This window comes from Barbatula barbatula (assembly GCF_947034865.1).
Source record: "Barbatula barbatula genome assembly, chromosome: 25".
Classification (NCBI taxonomy): domain Eukaryota; kingdom Metazoa; phylum Chordata; class Actinopteri; order Cypriniformes; family Nemacheilidae; genus Barbatula; species Barbatula barbatula.
This window is the reverse complement of record NC_136788.1, coordinates 13045317-13068670: the sequence shown is the minus strand read 5'-3', so window position 1 is coordinate 13068670 and position 23354 is coordinate 13045317. Positions and strand designations below refer to the sequence as shown.

The 23354-nt window shown below is 40.0% G+C and overlaps 2 protein-coding genes across 3 annotated transcripts in view; one reads left to right on the top strand and one right to left on the bottom strand.

Moving 5' to 3' along the window:
• Positions 1–3513: 3513 nt before the first annotated feature.
• gins3 (GINS complex subunit 3) lies at positions 3514–7849 on the bottom strand. Its single transcript, XM_079450340.1, has 3 exons — positions 7291–7849; positions 6832–7065; positions 3514–6065 (listed from the first exon to the last, which is right to left on the bottom strand). The coding sequence occupies exons 1-3, from the start codon at positions 7459–7461 to the stop codon at positions 5835–5837; spliced, it is 636 nt and encodes a 211-aa protein (XP_079306466.1). The 5' UTR covers positions 7462–7849; the 3' UTR covers positions 3514–5834.
• The window catches only part of znrf1 (zinc and ring finger 1), a 23258-nt gene continuing 7461 nt past the window's right edge, over positions 7558–23354 (top strand). Inside the window, exons 1-3 of one of the 2 annotated variants that reach the window (XM_079450341.1) lie at positions 7558–7758; positions 9078–9989; positions 22000–22095. In XM_079450341.1, coding sequence (XP_079306467.1) covers positions 9602–9989; positions 22000–22095 — 484 coding nt within the window. In that variant the 5' untranslated portion in view covers positions 7558–7758; positions 9078–9601. Of the gene's footprint in view, positions 7759–9074; positions 9990–21999; positions 22096–23354 lie in introns of both variants that reach the window. The other variant, XM_079450342.1, reaches the window with a different exon arrangement.

Below are 23354 nucleotides of genomic sequence, written 5' to 3'. Positions count from 1 at the left end.
TAATCAAGGCTGCTTACTTCACATGACCTGAACGTTAAACAGGTTATTTTTGCTCATTTAAATGACCCTTGTTGTAATTGTCTCACCTCCGTGCATTGGCACAGCTCACACCGTAGTTCAGCAAGGCAATCCAAGATGCCATAATACACCGTTGATATGTAAAAATGGTGGTTTTCAGTTAGCTTTCATAAATGAAGTTGGAGGAATGAGGATGGAATATAAACTGCAAATGTAGAAGAACGTCTACATACAGTACTACTTTGCTTAACAGAGAGAAGAAAACAGGTTGACTGAGAGGTTTTAGAGAGAGAGTGCATGCAGTTAAAGGGATATATGGATGCTTTGATTTAGAGTCAAAATGGCTGAAATCTCAAACAGAGCCTTATAAAACATGTATAAAAGTTTTTTGCATTAGATAGTTCATGATTTATTAACCATCTTGTAATTCCAAACCTGAATGACTTTCTTTCTTCTGCAGAACACACAAGATATTCTGAAGAATGTTGACCAAACAACATTGGCCCCCATTGACTTCCATTGCATGGACAAAAAAAAAAACACAGAAATATTTCTCAAAATAGTTAAAAGAAACAGAGCAAAAGTACATCTTAACGCAAATAAACTTGATCTTGCCTCCTCCATACTGTCTGTATTACTCCTGCTGCCCTCAACTCGTATAAAGTCTAAAGCGTCTGGGTGGAAATTGTCAGCATTTTTTAAACCTATAAGCCTTTCCCCTGGCAATGCATCCCTGGTTCCAAAGGTCTTTTAAATTTGGATAGAGCCCGTAGCTCACCATGGAGCCAGCATCAGGAATGTAAATAAATAAAGAGTTTTATGTGCCTCGTATTGTGTTTTTGGCACAACTGAAAGAGAAACTAGAAGCACATGCCAACTGGCTGCTCCATTGTTCTTATTTATACTGATGCAAAGTCACCACAAAGCATTAGTTTCAACAACTTTAACAATGTGTGCTGTCAGGTTTAAGATTAAGATATTAAGGCAATTGCTAGATGCTTTTTCAAGTATCAATACGGGCATTCCTTTGAGAATCGAACCTGTGACCCTGTGTTTCTAAGGGGACTGTGGTTCTGTGTCCATACAATGGAAGTCAATGGGGAGGGGCAATGTTGTTTGATCACCAACATTCTTCTAAATATTTTCTTTTGTGTTCTGCAGAAGAAAGAAAGTCCCACAAGTTTGGAAAGAGCATTTTCATTTTGGGGTGAACTATCACTTAAATCTGCTGATCTTTTCCTTCATGGAGCTGAAGCATAGCAGGTTCCTGTCAACATCTATGAGAGAAATATTTAAAGGATTTCTGCACACTTGACTGAAAAAGGAACGTCACATATATTTAACTCACAGCTCGTAATCTTTGCCAAAGGCTGCTGTCCGCTCTTCGGCTAACACACTAACTCACACCAGCCCTGCAGGATTCTGTTTAGCTTCTCTTTATTAAGAATTATGGGAACCCATTATCAAGATGTGCACATGGTTTACACACCGCAGAATGGTTTACAAATTCCTCCCTGCCTCACCGTTTGTTGAAAAAATAAAATTCTTGGCACCAAGTCTTGAAGGGTAATTGGCCCTTATTTGTCTCCAATTTAGCTGTGCGATAAGGAGAAATAGGTCATATGCCTTTTTTGGAACGGTCTAGAACAGTAGATGGACTACAGCCAGACTTAAAGTGGGGAATTGGGAGAAACCTGCCAACGGAGAGGACCGGTGTTGATAGGCTGAGCACATCGGAAGGCTTTTATTTGATCCGAGGTGTGCCAATGTGACAATATCAAACTCATCATTGGTTTGCATGACATACTCAAGGTCGGCCATTTGCCAGTCAGTGAATGTCAATACAAATATGTTGAATATGTTACTGTATTCCAGCTGACTTCCTTTAATAGTTTAGGCCAAAATATAAAAACACGAGGATGAATAAATAATGTCATTTTAAACAAAACAACACCCTTCAGGGATAGTTCACTCAAAAAAGAAAAATCTTTATTTACTCACTCTTATCATTTCAAACCTGTGTGGCTCTCTTTCTTCCTCAAAACACAAAATAAGATATTGTGAAGGATCTTGGTAACCAAAAACTGAAAGGCCCCCATTCACTACTATTTTATTGACACAAAACCAATGCAAGTCAATGGGGATCCAACGTCGTTTTGATACCAACCTTTTTCAAATTATCCTCGCTTTCGTTTTGCAGAAGATTTGAAAGGTTTGAAATGGCAAGAAAGTGAGTAAATGATAAAACATTTGATTTTGGCTGAATTATACCTTTAAATTGTCTTTGCAGTCATCTATATGACTTCTTCTCAATCATTTCTTTATGCAAGACAAATTGAAGCCATCCACTGAAACTCTCACCTAAAGATTATTTTAGTTTGACAGCCATGCACACCAAATAGTGGATGAGTTTGGAAATGTTGCAACAAAAACACTCCTTTTGTGTTTCATGAAAGAATTAAAAGAAGTCTATTGAGTTCTGAAAGACATGAGGGTGACTAAGAGACGACACAATTTTCATTTCCGGATGTTCTTTACATGCATTCAGAAGACAAAAATGCTCCCGTATGTGCCACACGACGGACTAAAAAGAGATCAATAAAGCGAGAGAGGTAGACAGCCGAGCAATGACTCATCTCACCATCATAACAGGAATGAAGCGAGCGCCTCGCTGAAGTCCGATATTTATGGATCGGCTTTCTCATCTGCCCGGGTGCACTTGTCCATCAAATCGGCACCAAGTGACACAGGCAGAGAGAAAGAAAAACAAGAAGAGAGGGATACAGATCCACGATCTCTCTGCTTATTTGTAAAAGCCAGATCAATCTGCACTAAAACAAAAGGGTGGATGTCTAAAACAACACAGCTAACACAACAGACAGATGATGTGTTACAGGTGGTTCAGGCGGGGTCTGGTTTCTAAAACACACATCCATCGGCCGAGTTTGCACCAAAAAATGAAACGCAACACTGTTCTCAACCTCCCACCCGTTCCTGCACGCAGGCTTGTTAGATGTGGTGCTTCAGAATGAAAGAAGCGAAGTCAGATAGAGATTAGCCACATCTGAAGAGCAGAGTGTGGGCGTTTGCTCAGATACGGCTAATCCTGACACCTCTGTTTCACTCGCCATTTCTCACTCATTTTCCTGCTATGCCTCAAAGTCATGTCTGTTCTTTAGGGAAGGTCTCAAATCTGCTTACTGGAACATCTGAAAGTGGAAAGAAGTTTAGAGACAAATGTGTGAACCTTGGACTGATTCATTTCCTTCGACCTTGGCAAGGACGAAGATGGAAAACAGTTCAGCTCAGGACAGATGGAATAGCAAATAGATGTCGCAACCTCATACAGCTCAAAATACAAATAATTCGGCAATGTTTAGAAGGTTATTGAGAGAGGAAGGAATTGAGAACGTGTTTCACAATTCCCAAGAATACATTTATTGTGACATTATACTCAATGTTGTAATAAATACCAGATGATCTCAAATTTAGCACAACAACATGACTGCCAGTGTTGTAGGTTTTTATTCAACAGTTCAACGCACAAACCCCTGCAAATCCCTCGGGAGCCACCAAGGGTTGGTAAATCCCGTTTGGGAAACCCTCTATATAAGTTTAGATGGTTCAGCGCAACAATATAAACAATTGTTATGTTGCCAACATAAATTCCACAAAGAATCTATAAATGTTAGGTGGCTTTAATGAAATTTTATACAATTAATATACAATAAAATATCAATATGAAATCATTGTTATACTATAACCATAAACACAAATTGTATTTGGAAGTTAACTTCGGGCCAGGTGTGTGTGTCTGAGAAAACCATCTTTAATCGTGATGTCTCACCAAAGTCATGAATGATATTCAACGATGCCATGGAGATCACACACGACATTTTGTTGCATTACAGATAAATAGTTTAAAAGCATTGTGATATTCCAGAAAAGACCATTACATATTCATCATAAAACTTTAAGGGTAGGAACTTCATAAAACATTTTGCATCTACTGTAAACCCGATTCTTCCCGATACCGGAAACAGGTTTATATGGTCAGATTTATATTTACGACCCTCACGTACTGCAGTACATCACTAACCCATGCCAGAAGACTTTTATAACCACACTGGGCAGGAGCAGATCATTGAGCAACAACAACAACAAACCATGATCTAGTAGACTCTTTTACCCAGCAGGGGTGATGGAGAAACACTTGCATATATTCACTAGGAGGCTATGAAACTGTAACATAGAATATTTTAAGTGGTAAACTCTGATATATAATCAAGCTTGGGTTGTTTGACGAAACATCACAGAGCAGTAAAACAGTAAATACTGAGGAGACATTGACCAGACGCTTCTGTCAAGTGTCTTACAGGGTCAGAACTCGCTGTAGGGTGTCAGCTATGACAGCACATGACTCATGACATTGACGGCATCGTACCAGCAACCATCTGGATACTCATCCTGAGTTCAACCACCTCAAAATGAAATTGTTATTGGCACTGTATGTGGTGCTTGTCTTGGCAAACCTCATCACTACAATGTTAGGGACTAACATTCTTCTAAACTCATTGTTTGGATATTTGGCTCATTTTGTGAGATAAAAGTTATGAATTATATTCTCAGATTATAAATTAAATCATTGCAACGGTTTCATCATTTATTCACCCTCTTGTCCTTTCAAACCTGTATCACTTCTTTCTTCCGCAGAACACAACAGAAGATATTTTGAAGAATGTTGTTAACAGGCCTCATTGACTTGCATTGACTTTGTGTGAATGGGTGCCTGTGGAGCTGTTCGGTTACCAACTTTCTTCATAACATCTTATATTGTGTTCTGCAGAAGACAGAAAATCAGAAAGGTTTGAAACGACAAGAGGGTGAGTAAATGTTGACAGAATATACATTTTTGGGTGAACTATCACTTTAATGCTTGCAAAGGTGGAAAAAAGCTTGAAAACCATTTTTTTAATTTACTTCAATAATACCATTACAGAAGGCATTTATGGAAACACTACGGTTTATTCAATAAAGTCCTGAACCTTTTTGTACATAATAAACTAAAGCAACCTATTCCAAACTGGGCAGTGACTTTAGTTTTAGACCTTAAAAAAAACAAAAAAAGAGAAAGATATCGATAAACCCCTCCTATCTCACCCAAACTCACTCCAACTGAAGCTGCACAGAGATAACAGGGTCAATATTACCACCCCAGAGGGACGTATCAATAACTTCCATTTCGAAAATCATGGATGTCGTTCTCATCAGCTGACCCATATTTTACACATGAACAAGCAGCTGGGACTCTGCATTCATAAACAGACTCATTAAACCCAAGGCAAAGACTTTTGAAATTCAAAACTTAGACTGAAAGACGATCGCTTTGGGATTCGAATGCATGCAAGGTCTGAAGGTGGGAGATGTGCAGAGGCAATGAGGTGTGGAGACACGATTTGATTTGCCCTTGTGTTGACTGACGTAACTAAAGCTCACACACACACACACAACCTGATGACGCATAGGATGTCACCTCTAATATTCCAAATATAAGAGCTAATCAGAAAGCAAAGGTCAACACATTATTTTCAATTACGCAAGCTCCAGTTCTTTTAGGTAACATCTGCTCCCACAATAGAAAGAAAATGACAGAATAACCTGATTTATTGATAACAAATGTAAATTGCGTACACAAAGCAATTTACATTACAGTTAAATATAAAACGTTCAATTCCCACATACTTACAAGAAGCTCCAAATAGCAACTGCAAACCACTCTCAGTCCTAGTCTTTCGTATCGATCCGTTGACCGTTTCTTAGGCCTGCAGATCTGTGATTTTTCTCTTTCTGTAGTTGATAACTAAACTAGAGGCAGTTAGGTGAGACGACCGGCCTTTTTCCCACAGCTGGAAACCATTGAGTCCACTCTGTCCTGCCTTAAACAAGCTCTTCTCCAAGGAGTCCAAACGCTCCACCAGAGCTGACGTGTCTTCATTGTAGGCATTTTGGGACGAGTCCATGGTCCGGCGGAAACGGCCAATAAAAGTCTGATGAGAAACACGGGGACGTTATACAGTTCATAAAACAGAGGTGCAAATACAACGCATTGAAAATGCGCACCACAAAAATCAAGGAGTATAAGCCACCTGTCGATTCCTCAAAGCGCAGTTTTATTTCAACAACCATCACGCCTGCCTTCATTATACAATACACAGATTTCTACAAAACCACCGACGTTTAATTTAATAACCACGACATGAGATTCAAGCAGTCTGCCCAGCAACTAGTCTTTACAGAAATGACTGTAAACATGCTGCTCCCTCATCTGGTGGAATGAGGAAACAGCTGTTGACTTCAGTTTTTATATACCCGTTACTGGATTTATAGGGACAGCTCACACAAAATGTTAAATTACATCATCATTTACGTACAGTTACGTTAATGTGTATAAATTAATTTGTTCTGATCAACACACAGAAATATATTTAGAGGCATACTAGTAACCAAACAGTTCCTGGCCGCCATTGAAACCCATAGTAGAAAAAATTACAACAGTAGTGCCCCAAAACTGTTTACTTTCGCATATATTCAAAATATCTTATATTGCGTTCATCAAAACAAAGAAATCTGTACAGCGACTTTGGGAAGCAAACCCCTTCCCATTATAACCATTGAATCCATTAGAATTTCTGGGACCACATTAGTGAGCATCTAAGTCTTGTTAATAATGTGTCATGCATTTGCATCCTTTTCTAAATTCAACATGTGTCAATCAATATATCAAGTCCCAATAAACATTTTGGGGGCCCTCACCTGGAGAACGATTTGAGCGATTTCTGGGTTTTCAGGACTGTCGAAATGCAACATCTGGGAGCCTAAGCCGTAGTAATAGGGCCCCATCTTGTGAAGATCCACCACAGTGGGATCTGCACCAAACACGGTCCTCCAACCCTCGCGATAGACTTTGGGCAGCTCTACGGACAGTACTCTCCTCTTCTTCTCATATAGACCTTTGGCCAACCACAGGGGCATCTCCATCTTACTCCCCTGACATTTGTACATAACAGACATCAATGTAAAAAATGTAAATATATTGATGAGAACAAAAAAGAATGCGAAACATGACCTATGCAGTCGACCGGTCGTAAACCTACGTTAACGCTCTAACGTTACGTCATACATTTTATTTAGCGTCATACTGTAATAAAACAAAACATGTTACGTCCACGTATATCACAAACAGTTCTCAAAGTAGTTCGTGGGTTTGTATACCTCCGGTATGTCCCGAGTGTCGCTTGATTTCTCAAGGAACCCCAGTCGCGGGAACGCGCACTCTGTCTTGCACGGGAGTCGCTCGTGAGACAACAAAATATCATCCAGAGAAAAGTAGTTTTCCTCCATTCCGATGCCCGGAGGAACGGGCATGTACGACTGCGCATCCATCGGTTTCCTTTCTACAGATGAGCAAAGAGAGCTTGTCAAAACAAGGCGACGGCCTTTGGCGCGTAACTTCAAATGAGAAGCAATCGAGCGTCGAGCAGGCGTGAGCAGTCGATGACGGGTGACGTACAGTGGACGCCGAGTTTCTCAAATCCTCTTTGTGTCCTTTAGTGAAACAAAATGCACGAATGGCTTCTGTGAGTGAGAAAAAAACGTGTTTTGACGGATTTATGTTATTTTTTAATTTGCTAGAGCGCTTTCGATAGCGATCGGTCGTCTCGAAAGAAACCAGGAAGAAAGGTAACAATCGCTTTTTTTATAATAGAGAATTATTTGTAGTCCTTATTGTTCTTTAAGTAGAGTCCATCGTGTTTGGTTGGGATGTGTTTGTGAAAAGTTTTTGCCGATTTATGCATTTATTATGTACGCCGACAGATGTCGCCACATCTTTATTTTCGAGTCTAATTGCCTACTAATATAACTACTGTTTGAATTAGAATTTCATGACAGTTATAAATAGTCTCCTGTATAATTTAACACACCTGTACTTGTTATTAAACAGCATATTATTGTTTAATATGTGGTGATGGTGTTTTCATTTTTAATGTTGATTTTAAATCATAATTATAAAGATTGACTGTGCTCACACGATGAATTTGGAGCTCTGGGCACTTTAAATATTTTACAAATACAAGAAGAACCATTAAACAGAAACTTAAGTCCAGGTATTTATAATGTTTAGTGTACGGAAACCCTCGTAGATGATTGCACAGTGAAAGAAAGAGATTTTTGATGAAGATGGCCTGCAAAGCATGTGTATTTTTCCTCACACTGAAGTAGTAAGATATGCCATACATTGGGATGTTTTCTATGGAATGTACCTGCATGTCAAACCAGATAATACATATGTTTACAAGTCTCAGTCCGTTTGTTATCTCCTTCTGGACTCTACACAATCTGTGCTGTCTCTATATACATGCCATTATGTTTTGCAACAGCCGCTGGTAATATTTATACCATTTTCTTACTTAAATATGGATTGTTTACCACATATTGAGAATTGGGTCATGTTATTGTAAAATAAACTTCATCACTATTCATTTATAAACCATACATGTAATCTATACAGTAGAGAGAGGGGGAGAGAGAGAGAGAGAGATGTTTTCAAATTCATCATGTCAATAACTGTCAAATCCCCCTGGAATTGTATGGCTTGTTGCCCTAATACACTGACACGTTTGTCCCCATTATAAAGATTAAAGACTATCTTTTGCAATAAATGTATGCAGTTATTGCATACAACTGCATAGAAAACGTTCAAAATACAAACACGAGGCGCAAATGAAATCACGCCTGCCGCCTCTGCGTTAACTTAGTTATGGCAACGTTGCTGGGTCACATCCCTGTCTCCCTCTAACACCATATTCATATGACTGCGCAGTTGTTGCAGGCGACGCATTTAAATGCATCTCTTGTCCGCCGAGGAACCAAAACGAAAACGATCCTTCCTAATGATTGATTGAAATTGTAAATCCGCGTAAGCGTTTACAGCACCTCTGCACGGCTCGCCACTGTTAATCCGCGTATGCGCAGTAAACGCCTCTATTGTCTCCCAGCAGCGGCGAGTGAGTGAGCGCACGGACGGATCTGCGCTTGCAGGGGAGCGGCACACATTGACCCGAATCTCCAGGCAGACGGAGGGAGGACAAGCCGGACCTAGACGTAGGCTACACTGTGGAAGCACATCATGGCAGAAATATATTGAGTCATTACTCTTTTAGTAAGGGAGAGATTTTGCATTCAAAGTACTGCGGATCTGTTGTTGCGCTTCTGATTTTGGGCAGGCTGTCCTGTCACTTGGTTAGAAGGGGAGAACGTGTTGCGTTTTTTTTTTGACATCGTGCCTTTGGCTTCATCATCATATTTTGTGAGTTACATGGATAAAGACTGAAGGTCCATGATTCGACCAGGAAAATGGGCTGTTGCGTCTGCGAGACACAGCTGTTGTAGTCAGACTTGACAACCTCGGATTTAGCGCTTGTTTTGGTTGCTTGTTTGAAGGAGGCACTAAAAGCGCCGCAGACAAGCGTATCCGTGACAGCCTTCCCGCGCCACCCCAACCCATTTTAGCGGATACTTTTGGATGGGGGGCAAGCAGAGTACTGCGGGGCGGCCCCGGGGAGCTTTTCCCGGCGTATCGACGGATGACAGTGCGGTGCCACCCTCGGCCCACTTCGGGCACTACCGGCCAGGTGGCACGATGGGACTGCGAAGCCGCTCGGTGAGCTCTGTGGCGGGGATGGGCATAGATCACAGCGCCACTGTGCCCTTCGGCTTTTACACCCCTAGAGGAACAGACTCGGGCAGAGCCGGAGGGGGTTCGGGCTCAGATTCGGCCCATAACGGGACCGGATTCCAGGAACCGGGCGGCGGGCACCACACGGACGGTATGCTTTACCTGGGATCCCGCGCGTCGTTGGCAGACACTTTACCCCTGCACATCGCGCCCCGGTGGTTTAGCGCTCACAGCGGTAAGTGATAACCGAAACTCCGCATAAACAGGGCGCAGGGACACCAAACTACGTCGATGCCACATGTCGTTCGGAATATGACTCCAGGGCACGATGCTGCTCCGGTTTCGCCCGCTGAACTTTACAGGCTTTGCGTGCGTGCGCGCCCGCGGGAGGGGGATTGCGCACGAGACCTGTCTGACCACTGGACGCGTCGCGTCTGTGGCAGGCGCGCGTTGTCTACGATAAGCCAGGTTGCCTATGATAACAGAGGGAGGGGGACTCAATGGTTGTCATCCGCTTAGCTCAAACCATAATATGTCTCAACAACTATATGCTTGTTAAGGCCAGAGCCGACGCGCTCTGACGCCTCGGTCTCTCGGTGCTCGTTAAGCAAACCCCAAATGTGTTCTACCGAGGAAAACGCGACAGGTGTAAACAATTTGACTCTGTTTTCCCTTAAAGGTTATTTCACTGACACCAAATGAGGTTGTGAGGGAACGCGGCTCATGTTAACAAATGTGTGCGTTCAGCTCTGAATGTCACGAGGAGCGTGTTTTGGCTCTAAACAGAGATCACACGCAGGTTGCCAGGGGTGCAACTGTGAGTTAATGAATGTCACTGAACACAGGAGAGGTCAGGTGCATTTCTAAAGGGTGGGGCCCGGGGTTCAATGGGGGATCTGGTCTAGGTACGGCACTGCCTGTTCCCATGTGTTTGAAAATATTTGTCAAACAATTCATTTGGAACATTGACTTAAACATACCCACATGCGTGAATGTGAATGTTGTCTTCTCGCAGCAGTAGGCGATTGGAATGAAATAATAATATGAATTATACTTGTTTTGATGGGTTAACGTTGTAGTGGAATACAATGAACATACAGAAAGTGAAAGTGAAAATCATCAGTAATCATCAACGGGAATAATGGAGGTAACAACTGCACACCTTTGACGATTAGCTTTCCAGATTTTCAGGACAAATTTGAACCGTATTGATTTGTTATTAAACTGTTAGCTTGTGTCATCCAGAGCTGTAAAACCGCCACTGGCTCCACATAGCATGAATGAGTCTGGATTCAATCAGTGTCTTACATGTTACTTCTGCTTATTCTCACCATAGGCAAGAAGTACTGCTTATACATATTTTCGAGAACTGCGAGTCAGCTTGCTCTATTCATTTGTCTCACTTAAATTCATCCATGATATTTGTAATAGCTGCTTTAAAATGACCATTCTTGGTGACAAGGAGACAGTCACTTGAAGTGGTAAAAGTCCTATTGTGAATTTAAGATTTAACATCAGTGACTCTTGTCGAGTCATTGACACTTGAGAAGTTGGTCAGGTCAAGTTTAAATCCCATTGTGCATTGTCAGAGAGTGATAGAATTGCTTGTTTCCAAAAGACCATTCGGGTCACAATTGAGTTGGTTGTGTCAAGCGCTTGTCGGTTCATTGAGGCGGTCTCTCACCTGTTTGCTGCACACAACTAGATTAAAAGCGAAGTAATCGTTCGGCTAAAAGCGCTCTGTTTAATCATTATTGGTCACCCATTAGAAAACTCGGTAATCATTCACTTGCCTTCACTGCTCTTAAAGGATCCACTACATATATTTGTTAGCAAGGTGATATCACCAAGCCTTTATGATGGCGCTATTACATTAAAGGATTCGTTTACCCAAAAAAGGCATATTTTGTTATCATTTTCTCAACCTCATGTCGTTTCACTTTTTTTAGCGTTGTTGATTTTTCAGTGCAGTTACAACAATGGGGAGTTCAGCTTTTAAACTTCGAAAAGGACATTAACACAACATTTTTGTGGTCCATATTACTACCACAGTATACGTTTATATGTAAATATAATTTATTTAAGACACTGATATTTTAGCCTATCTTTGAAATCCTTGTCACTCTAGCTTATGAAATAATATTTATTCACGATTCAAAATCTGTATATGACTCTTTTCTTCTGTGCAATACGAAAGAAGATTTACATTTAGTCATTTAGTAGACGCTTTTATCCAAAAAGACTTACAGATGAGGTAAACAACGGAAGCAATTGGGACAACATTAGGACAACAAAAAGCGTAATTGTATACAGTATTCAGTATACAGAAGTTGGAAGCATTTTTTTGAAAGAGTAGAAAAGAGAGAGAAGTCAGAACTTATCGGTCAGGTGTTGACGGAAGATATTTTGAGAAATGTCAGAGTGGTTTTGTGTCCATACAATGGATGTCAATGGGGATCTGTGTTGTTTGGTTGCCAACGTTCTTCGAAAATATCTTCTTCTGCAGAAGAAAGCAAGTCTTACAGGTTTGTAAAGAGGTGCATAAATAATGACAGAATTTTCTTTTCTTTCCATTTAACATATTTCTGACTTTAATGTTGAAGTACTGAGGCCAGATTCATGAATTCATCTGTTCAATGAAATGGACTGAATGATGTTTTCACAAATCCAGTCATCGATCCAGTTTTTGAGTTAACCTCATCATCTGGTCATACCAGTTAACCGCTTACTGGAGATGAGGTGAAAAACAACAACAGGAATATTGGTCATTTTTGGGTGATCTGTCACTTTAATTGCCACCAGAATAGAGTGTTACGATATTCGTTTTGGTGAAAAGTCGTTTAGGAATGTTTGGATTGTGAAACAGCTGTGATGATCTGTCTGGCAGCGGTATTCAAGAATATAGGTCACTCTCGAAATTATTTCAGCTTTTTCTTTGCCTCACTGTTCTCTCTCTCTCTCTCTCTCTCTCTCTCTCTCTCTCTCTCTCTCTCTCTCTCTCTCTCTCTCTCTCTCTCTCTCTGCTCAGGGTGTAATACATTTATGCAAAGACACACATGCACTAGCATCTTCTGACACATAATAACACAAAGTCCCAAACACACTCATGCACACACGCACACACACACATTGCAAAGTTGAAAGAGGTCGACTGTTGCTGTGACAACCTTGTCGCTCGGCACCACTGTTTCTCATGCTGCAGTTCTGCATGCAGCTTCAACGAGCCTGCCACCCCCACAACACGCACACGCTCATTTCATCAAGACCCAGAGGGAGGGACGCGAGCGAGAAAGAGAGAGTTCCCCTTGCTCCGTCACTCACACTTCCTGCGTTTCGCATCTTGCTGGCCCTGAATGACAGTGGACGGGGCCCTTCAATGAAGTAGGAGCCGCTTGTGCAAACGGCTGGCCAATTAGCAGAGCCCAGCAGACGGCGAGAGGCCATAACAACTGTTTCCATGGAGCGGCGACCAAACCTCGCCATTATACAGCGGAAACTAGCTAAAGATAAACCTGAGACAAACACAAGGGCGGCTCGTGTCACCCCAGGGACCATCATTGTTTGACCATGGCCCTGAGCTTCGTTTCTTACTGTCTGAGCCTGCAATCACTTACTAGCCTGTTGTTGCGGGATCATTCGCACTATTGGCTAAACAAATCAGGACGTTTTCGGGAAAAAACTGTATGTCTGCGTCTATTGCCACACACGCATATAGACACCAAAACACACACATAAACACAGACACTCCTCTCCCTCTCCGTGTCATTACCTCCCTCTCGTTCCGCTGTTGCCATGGAAACAGCTGTTCTTTTCCGACTGAAGGTAATAAGTTGAAAGTAGTTGAAGAGAGTTCGATCTGATGTCATCTGAAAACGGGTACACGTAAGCCCATGTATGGGCATCCTGGACGTTTCATTCAGAGCCGTCGGAGGCACTGATTCAGAGATCCAGCGATGGCAGAGAAGGGCCACGCTTTATTTTGAGACACAGTATGAATCCTCGCAGACGGTACTCTTTACAGCGAAAACAGCATGCAATATTGATTTGTTTTTGTTGCTTTCTGTCTCCGTGATGATGATACATACGCAGTCCTCACCCGAGAGCATTTAAATCTCTACACGTTTGCATTCAAATGAATCCATATCTGCAGTGAGCTCCTTTGTGTTATTTTTGGTAGACAGAGATTCATTGGCCATTTTGACCTAATTTGCACCTGGCGTTTGCTCTTATTAAACTGCTATCTTATATACTGCAAAGCGTGTGTATTTATGGCCACCTTATCTCACCTGAAAGAAAGGAAAATATATATATTTTTAGATGCCAGTGAGAGGAAATTGCACTGTTGCTTAAATCTTGTGCTTCTCAATTTTCTCTTCTAATAAAAATCCATGATATTTCATATTATTTAATAATATAATCTTGTTAATTTTTCTTTATCGAGGAAGTAATAATATAATCTCAAATGTATTTCCTCTTAATGAAACGGTTCACCCAAATATGACTATTCTCGAAGTCACCCCCCCTCATGTCATCCAAGATGTACATGATTTTCGTTTCTTCAGTTGAAGATAAATGAATCATTTTACATTAAAATGCTGGCACGTTGTCATATATGGGGGTATATAGGACAAAGCTCCAGAAAGCACATACATCCATCAGTTTATTTATCTAAATAACTCCGGTGGGTTAGTAAATGTCTTTGGAAGCTAAACCAAATATTTATGAGAGAATAACAAATAATATTCAGCAATTTATGGTCTTTCTGGCTTTTTAGCCATGTGGACCCCCATATAGGAAGAGAATACAACAGCATTTATTATAAAACTATTAGTTTGTCTCTAACTAAAGTCATACATCTGGATGGCATGAAGGTGCATTATGAGAGATTGTTTTCGTCTTTTTGGTTTATTTTCGTTCAGAAACAAATGTCTCAAACTGATTATATTGATCGTTTTATAATAAATGTATTAGTATTTAATATATTGCAACAACTCCCTTATTTGTTTGGACCCTAATGTCTTAGACAAGCAATGAAAGAGCAACACCTTAACAATAACACTTTCCTCTGGGACGACTATATAGCAAAAATGTTTAAAATTGATATCACCACAATGTAATATGGAGGCGTGCACACAAACACGCTTGCGCTGAATGAGCTAATAAAGCAGCTCATAAATAGTGACAGGGAATGCCCTTCTCTCTTCTGCCCTTGAATCTGAGCCGAACCGCTCATTGAGAGGCATCATTGTAATGCAGGAATACTCTCCTGATAGACGCTGTTTGAAGGAAGCTGTCATGCTGTTTTCTTGCTCTCTGTCTCTGTCTCTCTCTCCCTCTGTCTCTCTCTCTCTCTCTCTCTCTCTCTCTCTCTCTCTCTCTCTCTCTCTCTCTCTCTCTCTCTCTCTCTCTCTCACTCTCTCTTTTCCAGTGCTGTGTCACCATGTTTACATCCTCGTGTTCCCTGTTCCATCTTCCTAACCCTTTTCTTTTATTTCTTTACGAGTATCGGACTAACAAAACAAGGTTACCATTGATGGACAGAGCAGTCAGTTGTTAAGATAGACATCATTGGTGTAAAAGGGTGAGGTCAAGGTGAGGCTTTTATAAACTGGGCAAATTAAACATTTCGTGTCAGATTAATTGACTTTACACACCTTCCATGACCTTCCATACTTATGCATTTCCATGAAGGCATTTTTATTTATATATATTGGTTGACCACTAATGACTACTTTGAGCACACGTATCTGTAAATAATTCATGATATCGACATTTTAAGCTTGTAAATCTCACTGGAAACGTTACCTCATAAGGCTATTTTTAAAAACAGCTTCTGTTGTCTGCACTATCATTTACACCATGCCAACAACGTGTACTGATATGGGCATCATAATAACATTTATTGTCAGACAAAGATTGTTTGAGTGAATGACTAAATGTCCGTCAGTTAGAGAGAAATGTATTAATGATGTTTCCTGTGGGTATTAACCTCTTGGTTTAAGTGGCCAATGTTTATTGATGTTTTTTTCTGTGTTTGTCATTGTATAATTTGTACAGATGTAAATGTAACCTGTGACATTGTTGTTGTATTGCCACAGATCTGAATCCGTTGTGCCATCCTTTTGTAAACTTAAATGAATGTTAGGCTTCGAGAATTTAGTACTGTTAAATATTCAGCAGAATGTGAAGATTTTTAATGGCAATAAGCCACAAGATGATTAAAATGTCATGTTTTTGCTTACTGCAGTACATTAAAGCTTTCTTAACAAATGTCAGATGATACCCTGATAGCGCATTTACATCTCATCCGCAATACATCTCTAAGACGTTTCCTGTCCGATGTCATATAGACGTCTGTAAGATGTTAAGATGATTTAAAATGTCTATGTTATCACATATGAGGTGTGAGTTTATAAATATAGCCTCATTTTGCTCTGTTGTAAAATATATGGGGGAGACGTAAACAATACATTCAGAAGACGTAAACAATCCTGATCCAGAAGAACTTTCTGTTTCAGTTTTTTAACACTTCACAAAGGTTCGAACAAAATACAAACAGAACATTTATTACCAAATCAAAATGATATTCTATATGTACGATTTAAAAAAATATCATATTTGATAAATAAAAACTGAAACGGGAACTCCTTCTGGAGCGGTGTTTACAACTTGTGAAGTGGTCTATAGCAGGGGTGCTCAAACATTTTCGTTTTAAGGCCCCCTTTGGGTAGAGTGCATCACTTCGTAGCCCCCCCAAAATAAAGACATGTAATCTTAAACGAAGAATTTTAATTCAACCAAAAACATATACAGTTATTCAATGCTGATACATCAAATATTTGGTTGGTGGTCTTACTTTTCTGATGTTTATAGCATAAAATCTATGAAAGATTTGCCTATCAATCTATGGCCCCACTGAATCCATCTTGGGGCCCCGAGTTTGAGAACCCTGGTCTATGGCCACACTGCTAGTAGCTTGTAACTGAAAAAGCTTTCACGCTAATAAAGTGTTGCTAGTAGTGTCGCTAATGTTAATTGAGTTACTCCTCAACACTGTACACACTTGTGCGTCTGACTTTAGTTATAAATACTGTAGGTGGGTAACAGTTATTGCCTCTGATCAATGAATGCAGATCAATATTATGCTGGCGAGTGAAATCAAAGTGATAGATTGAAGCTTTGGCCTGTTGTGACAAATGAATGGTCGTAGAAAGTCACAGTTGTCCGGTCACTTGTGGTTTCTAGTTCGTGCTGCAGCGCTTTACACCCTTTAATCGTTTGACCTGTTTTTGTGTGTGGTTTTGTGCAGAGTCATCCAGTGTTTCCTGCCTGTGGCTACATCAGCCTCTTTGTCTGTCTCGTTCCAAGTGGCCATCCTTGTAATGTAATTACTTTTGTTTGGAACATCATGACATACACAGCTCGATGTCAAGGCACGACGCATGTTTCATAAGGATCATACAGTGGCTGTGTCGTGAATGTCATACTCAAAGCCATCTGGAAAGCAAACCGTAGATCACAGAATGGTTTTTTTACGCTTTCCTTTCTGATGCATGTCTGTGATGTAATCCATTGTTCTGTGCAGTAAACTCGCGAGCAACCTACGGAGGCAGCATTTTTTGTTGCTGCGTGATTTTAACTAATCAATCCCAGAATGCATTGCAAGAAACTCCAAAATCTCCAAAATAGAAGAAGAATTGATATGTGTCCATAATAGTTTTTTATTATATATAATATTTGTGCATTCTGTTTTTTTATGCAAGTTTCATTGAAACTATTAATCGAGTTTGCTCGTCCACAGTTACTGACCGCATGAGGGTCCATCACAAGACAGCTGTCTATGTAGGCAATGGCCACCAAACAAGCTCACTAGGTTTAGGAACTTCTGAACTATTGAGTACTTTACAAAGTCACGCTGTCGAGGATGATTAAGCATGGCCGCTGTCTTTATCCTACGTCGTTCGTATCAATCGTTTTGTTTGAATGCTGTTTAGGAAACACTGATCCTTTTAGTTTTCTCTGTGGGAGACACATATCGATACTTTCCTTCAGGGGGTTGACATGGCGGTGGCAGTCATATAAGACACATTATTGCATGGCTCAATGGAATACTCGATGCCGATTGGACAAAACTACCAAACCTCTCCTGACATATAGGTCTATTTTGTTATTGTGAGTGACTGATTGTACATTCCCCCTTATGATGAGAGCAAACTGTTTGGACGACTGTATCCCACAATGCTTTGCAACTCCAACTTACAGTATGTTGACTACGTTTTTCTGCTTATTTGATCAAGATGTATAAGCTTAATGACAACGTTGAATTGATACGAATTAGGCACCTCCTAAAATAAGTTTAAAGTTTAAAACTGTTTAAAGTTTATCAGTGTATACTGCATGCTTAATAAAACAGTGTATACTCATTAGTATATACTGCTCGGTAAGCATTCTGAATTAAACAAGCAATGCTTTTTATTGCCTTTGTTTTGTAATTTTGTTTTAGTTCTGTACATTTAGCTTACTTTGCTTATACTTTATTGCTGAATAAGGCCCCAATTTTATCATTTCAAAGAGTTAATGGAATGTACAGTAGTACAGTGCACTCTTGGTGAGTTGTGGGAATTTTAATAGCAGGCCTGGCACGAGCGTCTAGGTTTTTGACTTGTTCATCTTCAATCCTGGGCAACGGAGCAGGAACTATATGTGGGGCTTTCATCAAAAATGCATGGGGATCAGACGGAGCAGTCGGCTCTGCTCGAGGAAGACGTCAGCTCGGAGATGGAGAGCCGAGGGACACTTTAACCGATGCCGAGTGTGATGGCTCTATTACACATCTGTGCGGAGACACAAAGCAAAGAGATGCTTTTTGAGTCATGAGCCTTGATTGTTTTTACGATGTGGAACTAATGCGGATTGGAACTGAATTACATGGTTTTAATAATGATTTTCATCTGACAATGTGAAGGGCCTTTTGACGTTTCGGTGAACAAATCTGACTATACAAGACTTGCGAGAAAGTATTTGCTGAGGTATAGCTTGTGAAGTATTAAAGACCCAGAGGATTAATAAATGAAAGTAATATGAAGTGTTTCTGGCTTTGAAATGAAGTTTTATGGGTGGTTCCTTGAATCACTTTAGATTTAGCTATAAACAATCAAACCTTTTTTCTTCAGAGTTAGCTATTGGGTTATATTGTCATATATTGATGTTATTAACCTTTCAAGCATCCCCATGTCATTTCAAACGTGTATGAAATAACACAGAAGAAGATCTTTTGAAAGAATGTTGGTAATCGAACGACATTGGCACCCATTGACGTCCGTTGTATGGACACAAAAATATATATTTTTAAATATTAGCCAACTATAGACAGCATACAGTATACTGTAAGATCGTTCTATTGTGTTTGTGAATGTACTAAATGGTTTAAAATATATATATTAGAGGTAGCATTAGTATTAAAACAATAAGCACATTGAGGTTGTGGGTTTCAGTGGTTTATCACGGTTAAGGAGATGCACTGATTTGCATCTTGGCTAAGTAGCCCCATGGTAAAAGAACTGTTAAAGATAACCTGTCATGGTTTAATGCAACCTTAACAGATTCTACTTATCCTCACCCTTTTTTAAACCTTTATTTTTAAGGGTGCAATTAAAGTTGCATTTAAGTTAAAGTGTCTATTAGCTGTCCCTCTTGACCATCGGAATACACAACAAAACGAACACATAGTCAATTCAAAACACTCAATCTCCCATTCGTGTCGTGGTCCGAGCCAGAGCTCATTACGACCAATAGAGGATCTAATTTAGCCACGCACTGTGAGAGCGAGCATCTGGTCTTCCCAGAAGCCCTCAGGATTTTACAGACCGAGGGGCCAGTCACTCTGTTCTTCCCCTCATCAGTGCCTCAACCCTGTATACGACCTGTTATCTGAACTTTATATTAAAGGGATAGTTCACCCAATAAATAACATCAGATTCTTTTTTACACAAAAGGATAAATTGAAGTGGTCAGCTCAGAACAAAATCTTAGGTTGTTTAAAATACAGTCCTTAATTCCGAAACTGTATGACTTTCTTTCATCTGCAGGACAGAAAAGAAGATATTTTGAAGTAACCAAACTACATTGGACCCCATTGACTTCAATTGTATGGACGCAAATCCACAGAGACATTTCTCAAAATATCTTCTTTCCAACTATATGAGGGTGAAGAAATGATGAACTCGGGTTAACTATCCCTTTAAAAGCTCAATTCAATATCTCAAGCATAAATTAAAACTATAAAATGTATTGCATAGCTTATGAAAATTTAGCAATAAAGTGAAAGAATATTAACGTGTACAATAAAGAGTAAAAATGTATGTCAAATGTTTCTCAAATTGGCCATTTAGATAAATTTCTTCCCAGAGCATCTTACATGGCATTCGTTTTATTAGTTTAAAGGAATCAAACCCATGACCTTGAGGTATGTATGACCTTGAGGCATGTAAAACAAAAACTTTATGAAATACATTAGTTCTTGCGAGAAGATGATGCTTAACTACTGAGATGAGGTCAGCAGATTTTACAAATACGTTTAGACCTGATCAGATTATCTCATTGTCTTTGTGGACAGGTTGGCATACACATCTCCAGTCTGTTTGTTGCTGTGGTAAGCTTGTGTTGATATTTTGGTCCCATGTGATACTCGTGGTAATGGAGACAGTTGGCCTCTCTCGCATGTGTGACTCTAGTACTGCGTGCTGACAGATGGAACCCTATCGGCCCTCTTTACTATAGCTTGGTTTCGGTGAATCACACCTCTTAAAAGACAGGACATCCCTGTCAGAGATTTCTACACCTTCATTTTCCACTTCGGTCCTCTTTCCTTTTCTCGCCCTCTCTCTCTTTTTTTCCATCTGTCCCAGAGGAAAGCCTCAAAATAGCAGCCTAGGGAAAAGTGGGTCAGGCATCATCATGGGTTCCTGGGGTGTTGTAGAGGTTGGGGGGTGAGCTAAGTGAATGCAGCACACTGCAAAAAATGGGGCGGAGAGTATCGAACCCGGGATATATTGACAGATGGGACTGTCTTTGTACCTTGATTTATTTTGTCTGTTTTGGTGACTTTGCATTTTATAATCTGTTGGTCTATTATTCTTTATCTCTTTCTTTCTCTTTTACCTGATGTGGATTCCTTGGTCCATTAGAATGGATAAACCCACTTTCTGTCACCGATTCTATTTTCAAAATCAGTATATAACCAGTCATAGAAACAACTTTTATAACATTTTTGTTAGTGTACAAATGTTGTATATATTTACATATATAAACTATTTACAAAGTTAATAAAAATAAAATAAAAAAACTAATAATCAAGATAAATCCCTGTTATTATATATTAATGAGTATGAATCGTATAAAATAACATATTTCTAAATCTTTGCTTTGTCACACCATGGGACACATACAGTATGTTTGTCAACTACCCACATATTACAAGGTTAGGAAAGTCATGAGGATGAATAACTAATGACATGTTTGACTCCTTTGCTTTCGTTGAATTGTTTTCAAGACTTTGTTGTTCATTAACAAGCTTATGTAACTTACGTTTGAGGCGGCTCCCACAGGGCAAACCACCTGCCTTCACCCTAAACAATTATTATCAAGCACCAAAGCTGTGTAAATCTGCTTCGGAAACGCTGTTAATTAGATTTTACAATCCCCTCCAAACCAAGGTTCCGCATCACAGGCACAAAGCTTGTCTGGACGGAGACAGGTTTTTTTCCATATGTTTATAGTGTCTGGAAATATACCCTCCGGTCGATTGCGAAAAACAGCTCCCTTTTAAATATCGATGCTTGTTTCGAAACTTTCTGGAAAGCGAAATCGGTCGTATCCACCCAGGAGATCATTTGTTAGGGTTACTTCTCTGCTGTGCAAGGCCTTGTGTAACTTTTCCCAACCACACCTGCGCCTCCTGAAGTCTCCAAGATCCCCAAACTGGTTTCTGCTGTATATAGCCATGCTGATGATGACGTTTTCTTATCGCTTGTGAATGTGAATTATTTTTATTCAAAAGTGAGTTTATTGGTATTAAAAAGAATGCAGAATGATGTTCAGTATAATGCGAGTCGAAATAAACACATTTCCGCGTTTGGAACGAGTGTATTAACAATAGGAACGCATTATGATGCAAAGGATTGTGGCAGACATCACTGTTTATGATGCGTGTGAGTGGGCTCTGACAGTTTTCTTTTTCTCTGCAGGATTTAAGTGTCCTGTATGCTCCAAATCAGTGGCATCCAATGAGATGGAGGTTCACTTCATTATGTGTCTGAGCAAGCCACGCCTCTCCTACAACGGTAAGCCACGCCTTCACATGCCCCACCCGTTTTATTACAGTTAATGTGATATTGTGCCGGAGAATGTATAGGATGGCAAAGCAAAATGTATGAATATTTGACTGCTAATTTGTATATTTCGACGTTTGTCCTGACAACCAGTATTCTACTTCGCTAGTAACAGCTTAATGGTTTGCGCAGTCCTTCGCTTCACACATAATCGAATCATTTTAACCTAAATCAATATGTCATGTCCGTTTATTTACTTAGTACCAATATAAAAAGAGGGATAATGCACTGTAAATGCACAACAACAAGCTTTTGAACATTAAAAACTCATTTTAAGTTGTGTGGAGTTTTACGGGAAGACAGCATACATGTCAATTGTGTTAAGCATAAGTCTGCATGTGACAGCTGTGTGGTGGATAGAGGTCTAGTGCTTATGGCTTACTGACAGATACCTGACTGAAAGACAGCTGTCGAATTCTGCTCGAGTTAAAGGTGACCCGCGGTGACACACACATACCTATAAATTAGAATTGTGCAGGCTAAAAGCAAATCAAAAGGATAATGAGAATAAACAAAAGGATGGCCAACATCCTATGTCATATTATACGTCATTTTATATCAGTATATCTGTGTTTTATTTATTTTCACTCTTGTTTCCTCTTCAAGTATGTGATCCAGCTGAAACACCAGAACACACTGCATCTAATCTTATTTCCCACAATGCATTTGTCCCATTGTGAGCTGAGAATAGTGACTTTCACACGTCAGCAGATCTGCTCAGTGTGGGAAAGCAGTATGTAAACTCTGCTCTGTCCTTTTCACGCTCCGGTTTGTGCCCACCAGCCGTCCCCTTCTGTTGGACTCTTATCCACCCAGTTTGTATTGATTCAGGCAACCTGACACTAACAAACAAACATATACATTTAGAAAAGATGGTAATACAACAGTAGGGATAGGAAGGGGGTGATTAACCTGTGGTGACAAAAAGAGAATGTGTACAAAAAGCGATGTTTTAGCGTATATTTAGCGCAAGTAAATTTTGATCTAATATCATTAATTATGATATATCGGTTTATTGCAAATGAACAAAAACTACACATTTTCACACATTTACAAAATAATTTTCCAATTGTCACTGTCAGAAAATTCTAGAAACTTCTGTAGCAGAGGGAAGGTGGGATGAAGCGATGATGGATGACTACGTCTGGAACTTCAAATCTATCACAAACGATCAAATGTACACTGAAGTTTTGGTTGACTCATTTTTAGTA

What these genes read in the sequence shown, in the direction of transcription:
- gins3 (XM_079450340.1), bottom strand. Translation starts at nt 7,461, where the DNA reads ATGGATGCGCAGTCGTACATGCCCGTTCCTCCGGGCATCGGAATGGAG. An exon ending in ACACTCGGGACATACCGGAG is followed by an intron (nt 7,066 to 7,290) that starts GTATACAAACCC and finishes TACAAATGTCAG; the next exon opens with GGGAGTAAGATGGAGATGCC. An exon ending in TCGCTCAAATCGTTCTCCAG is followed by an intron (nt 6,066 to 6,831) that starts GTGAGGGCCCCC and finishes GTTTCTCATCAG; the next exon opens with ACTTTTATTGGCCGTTTCCG.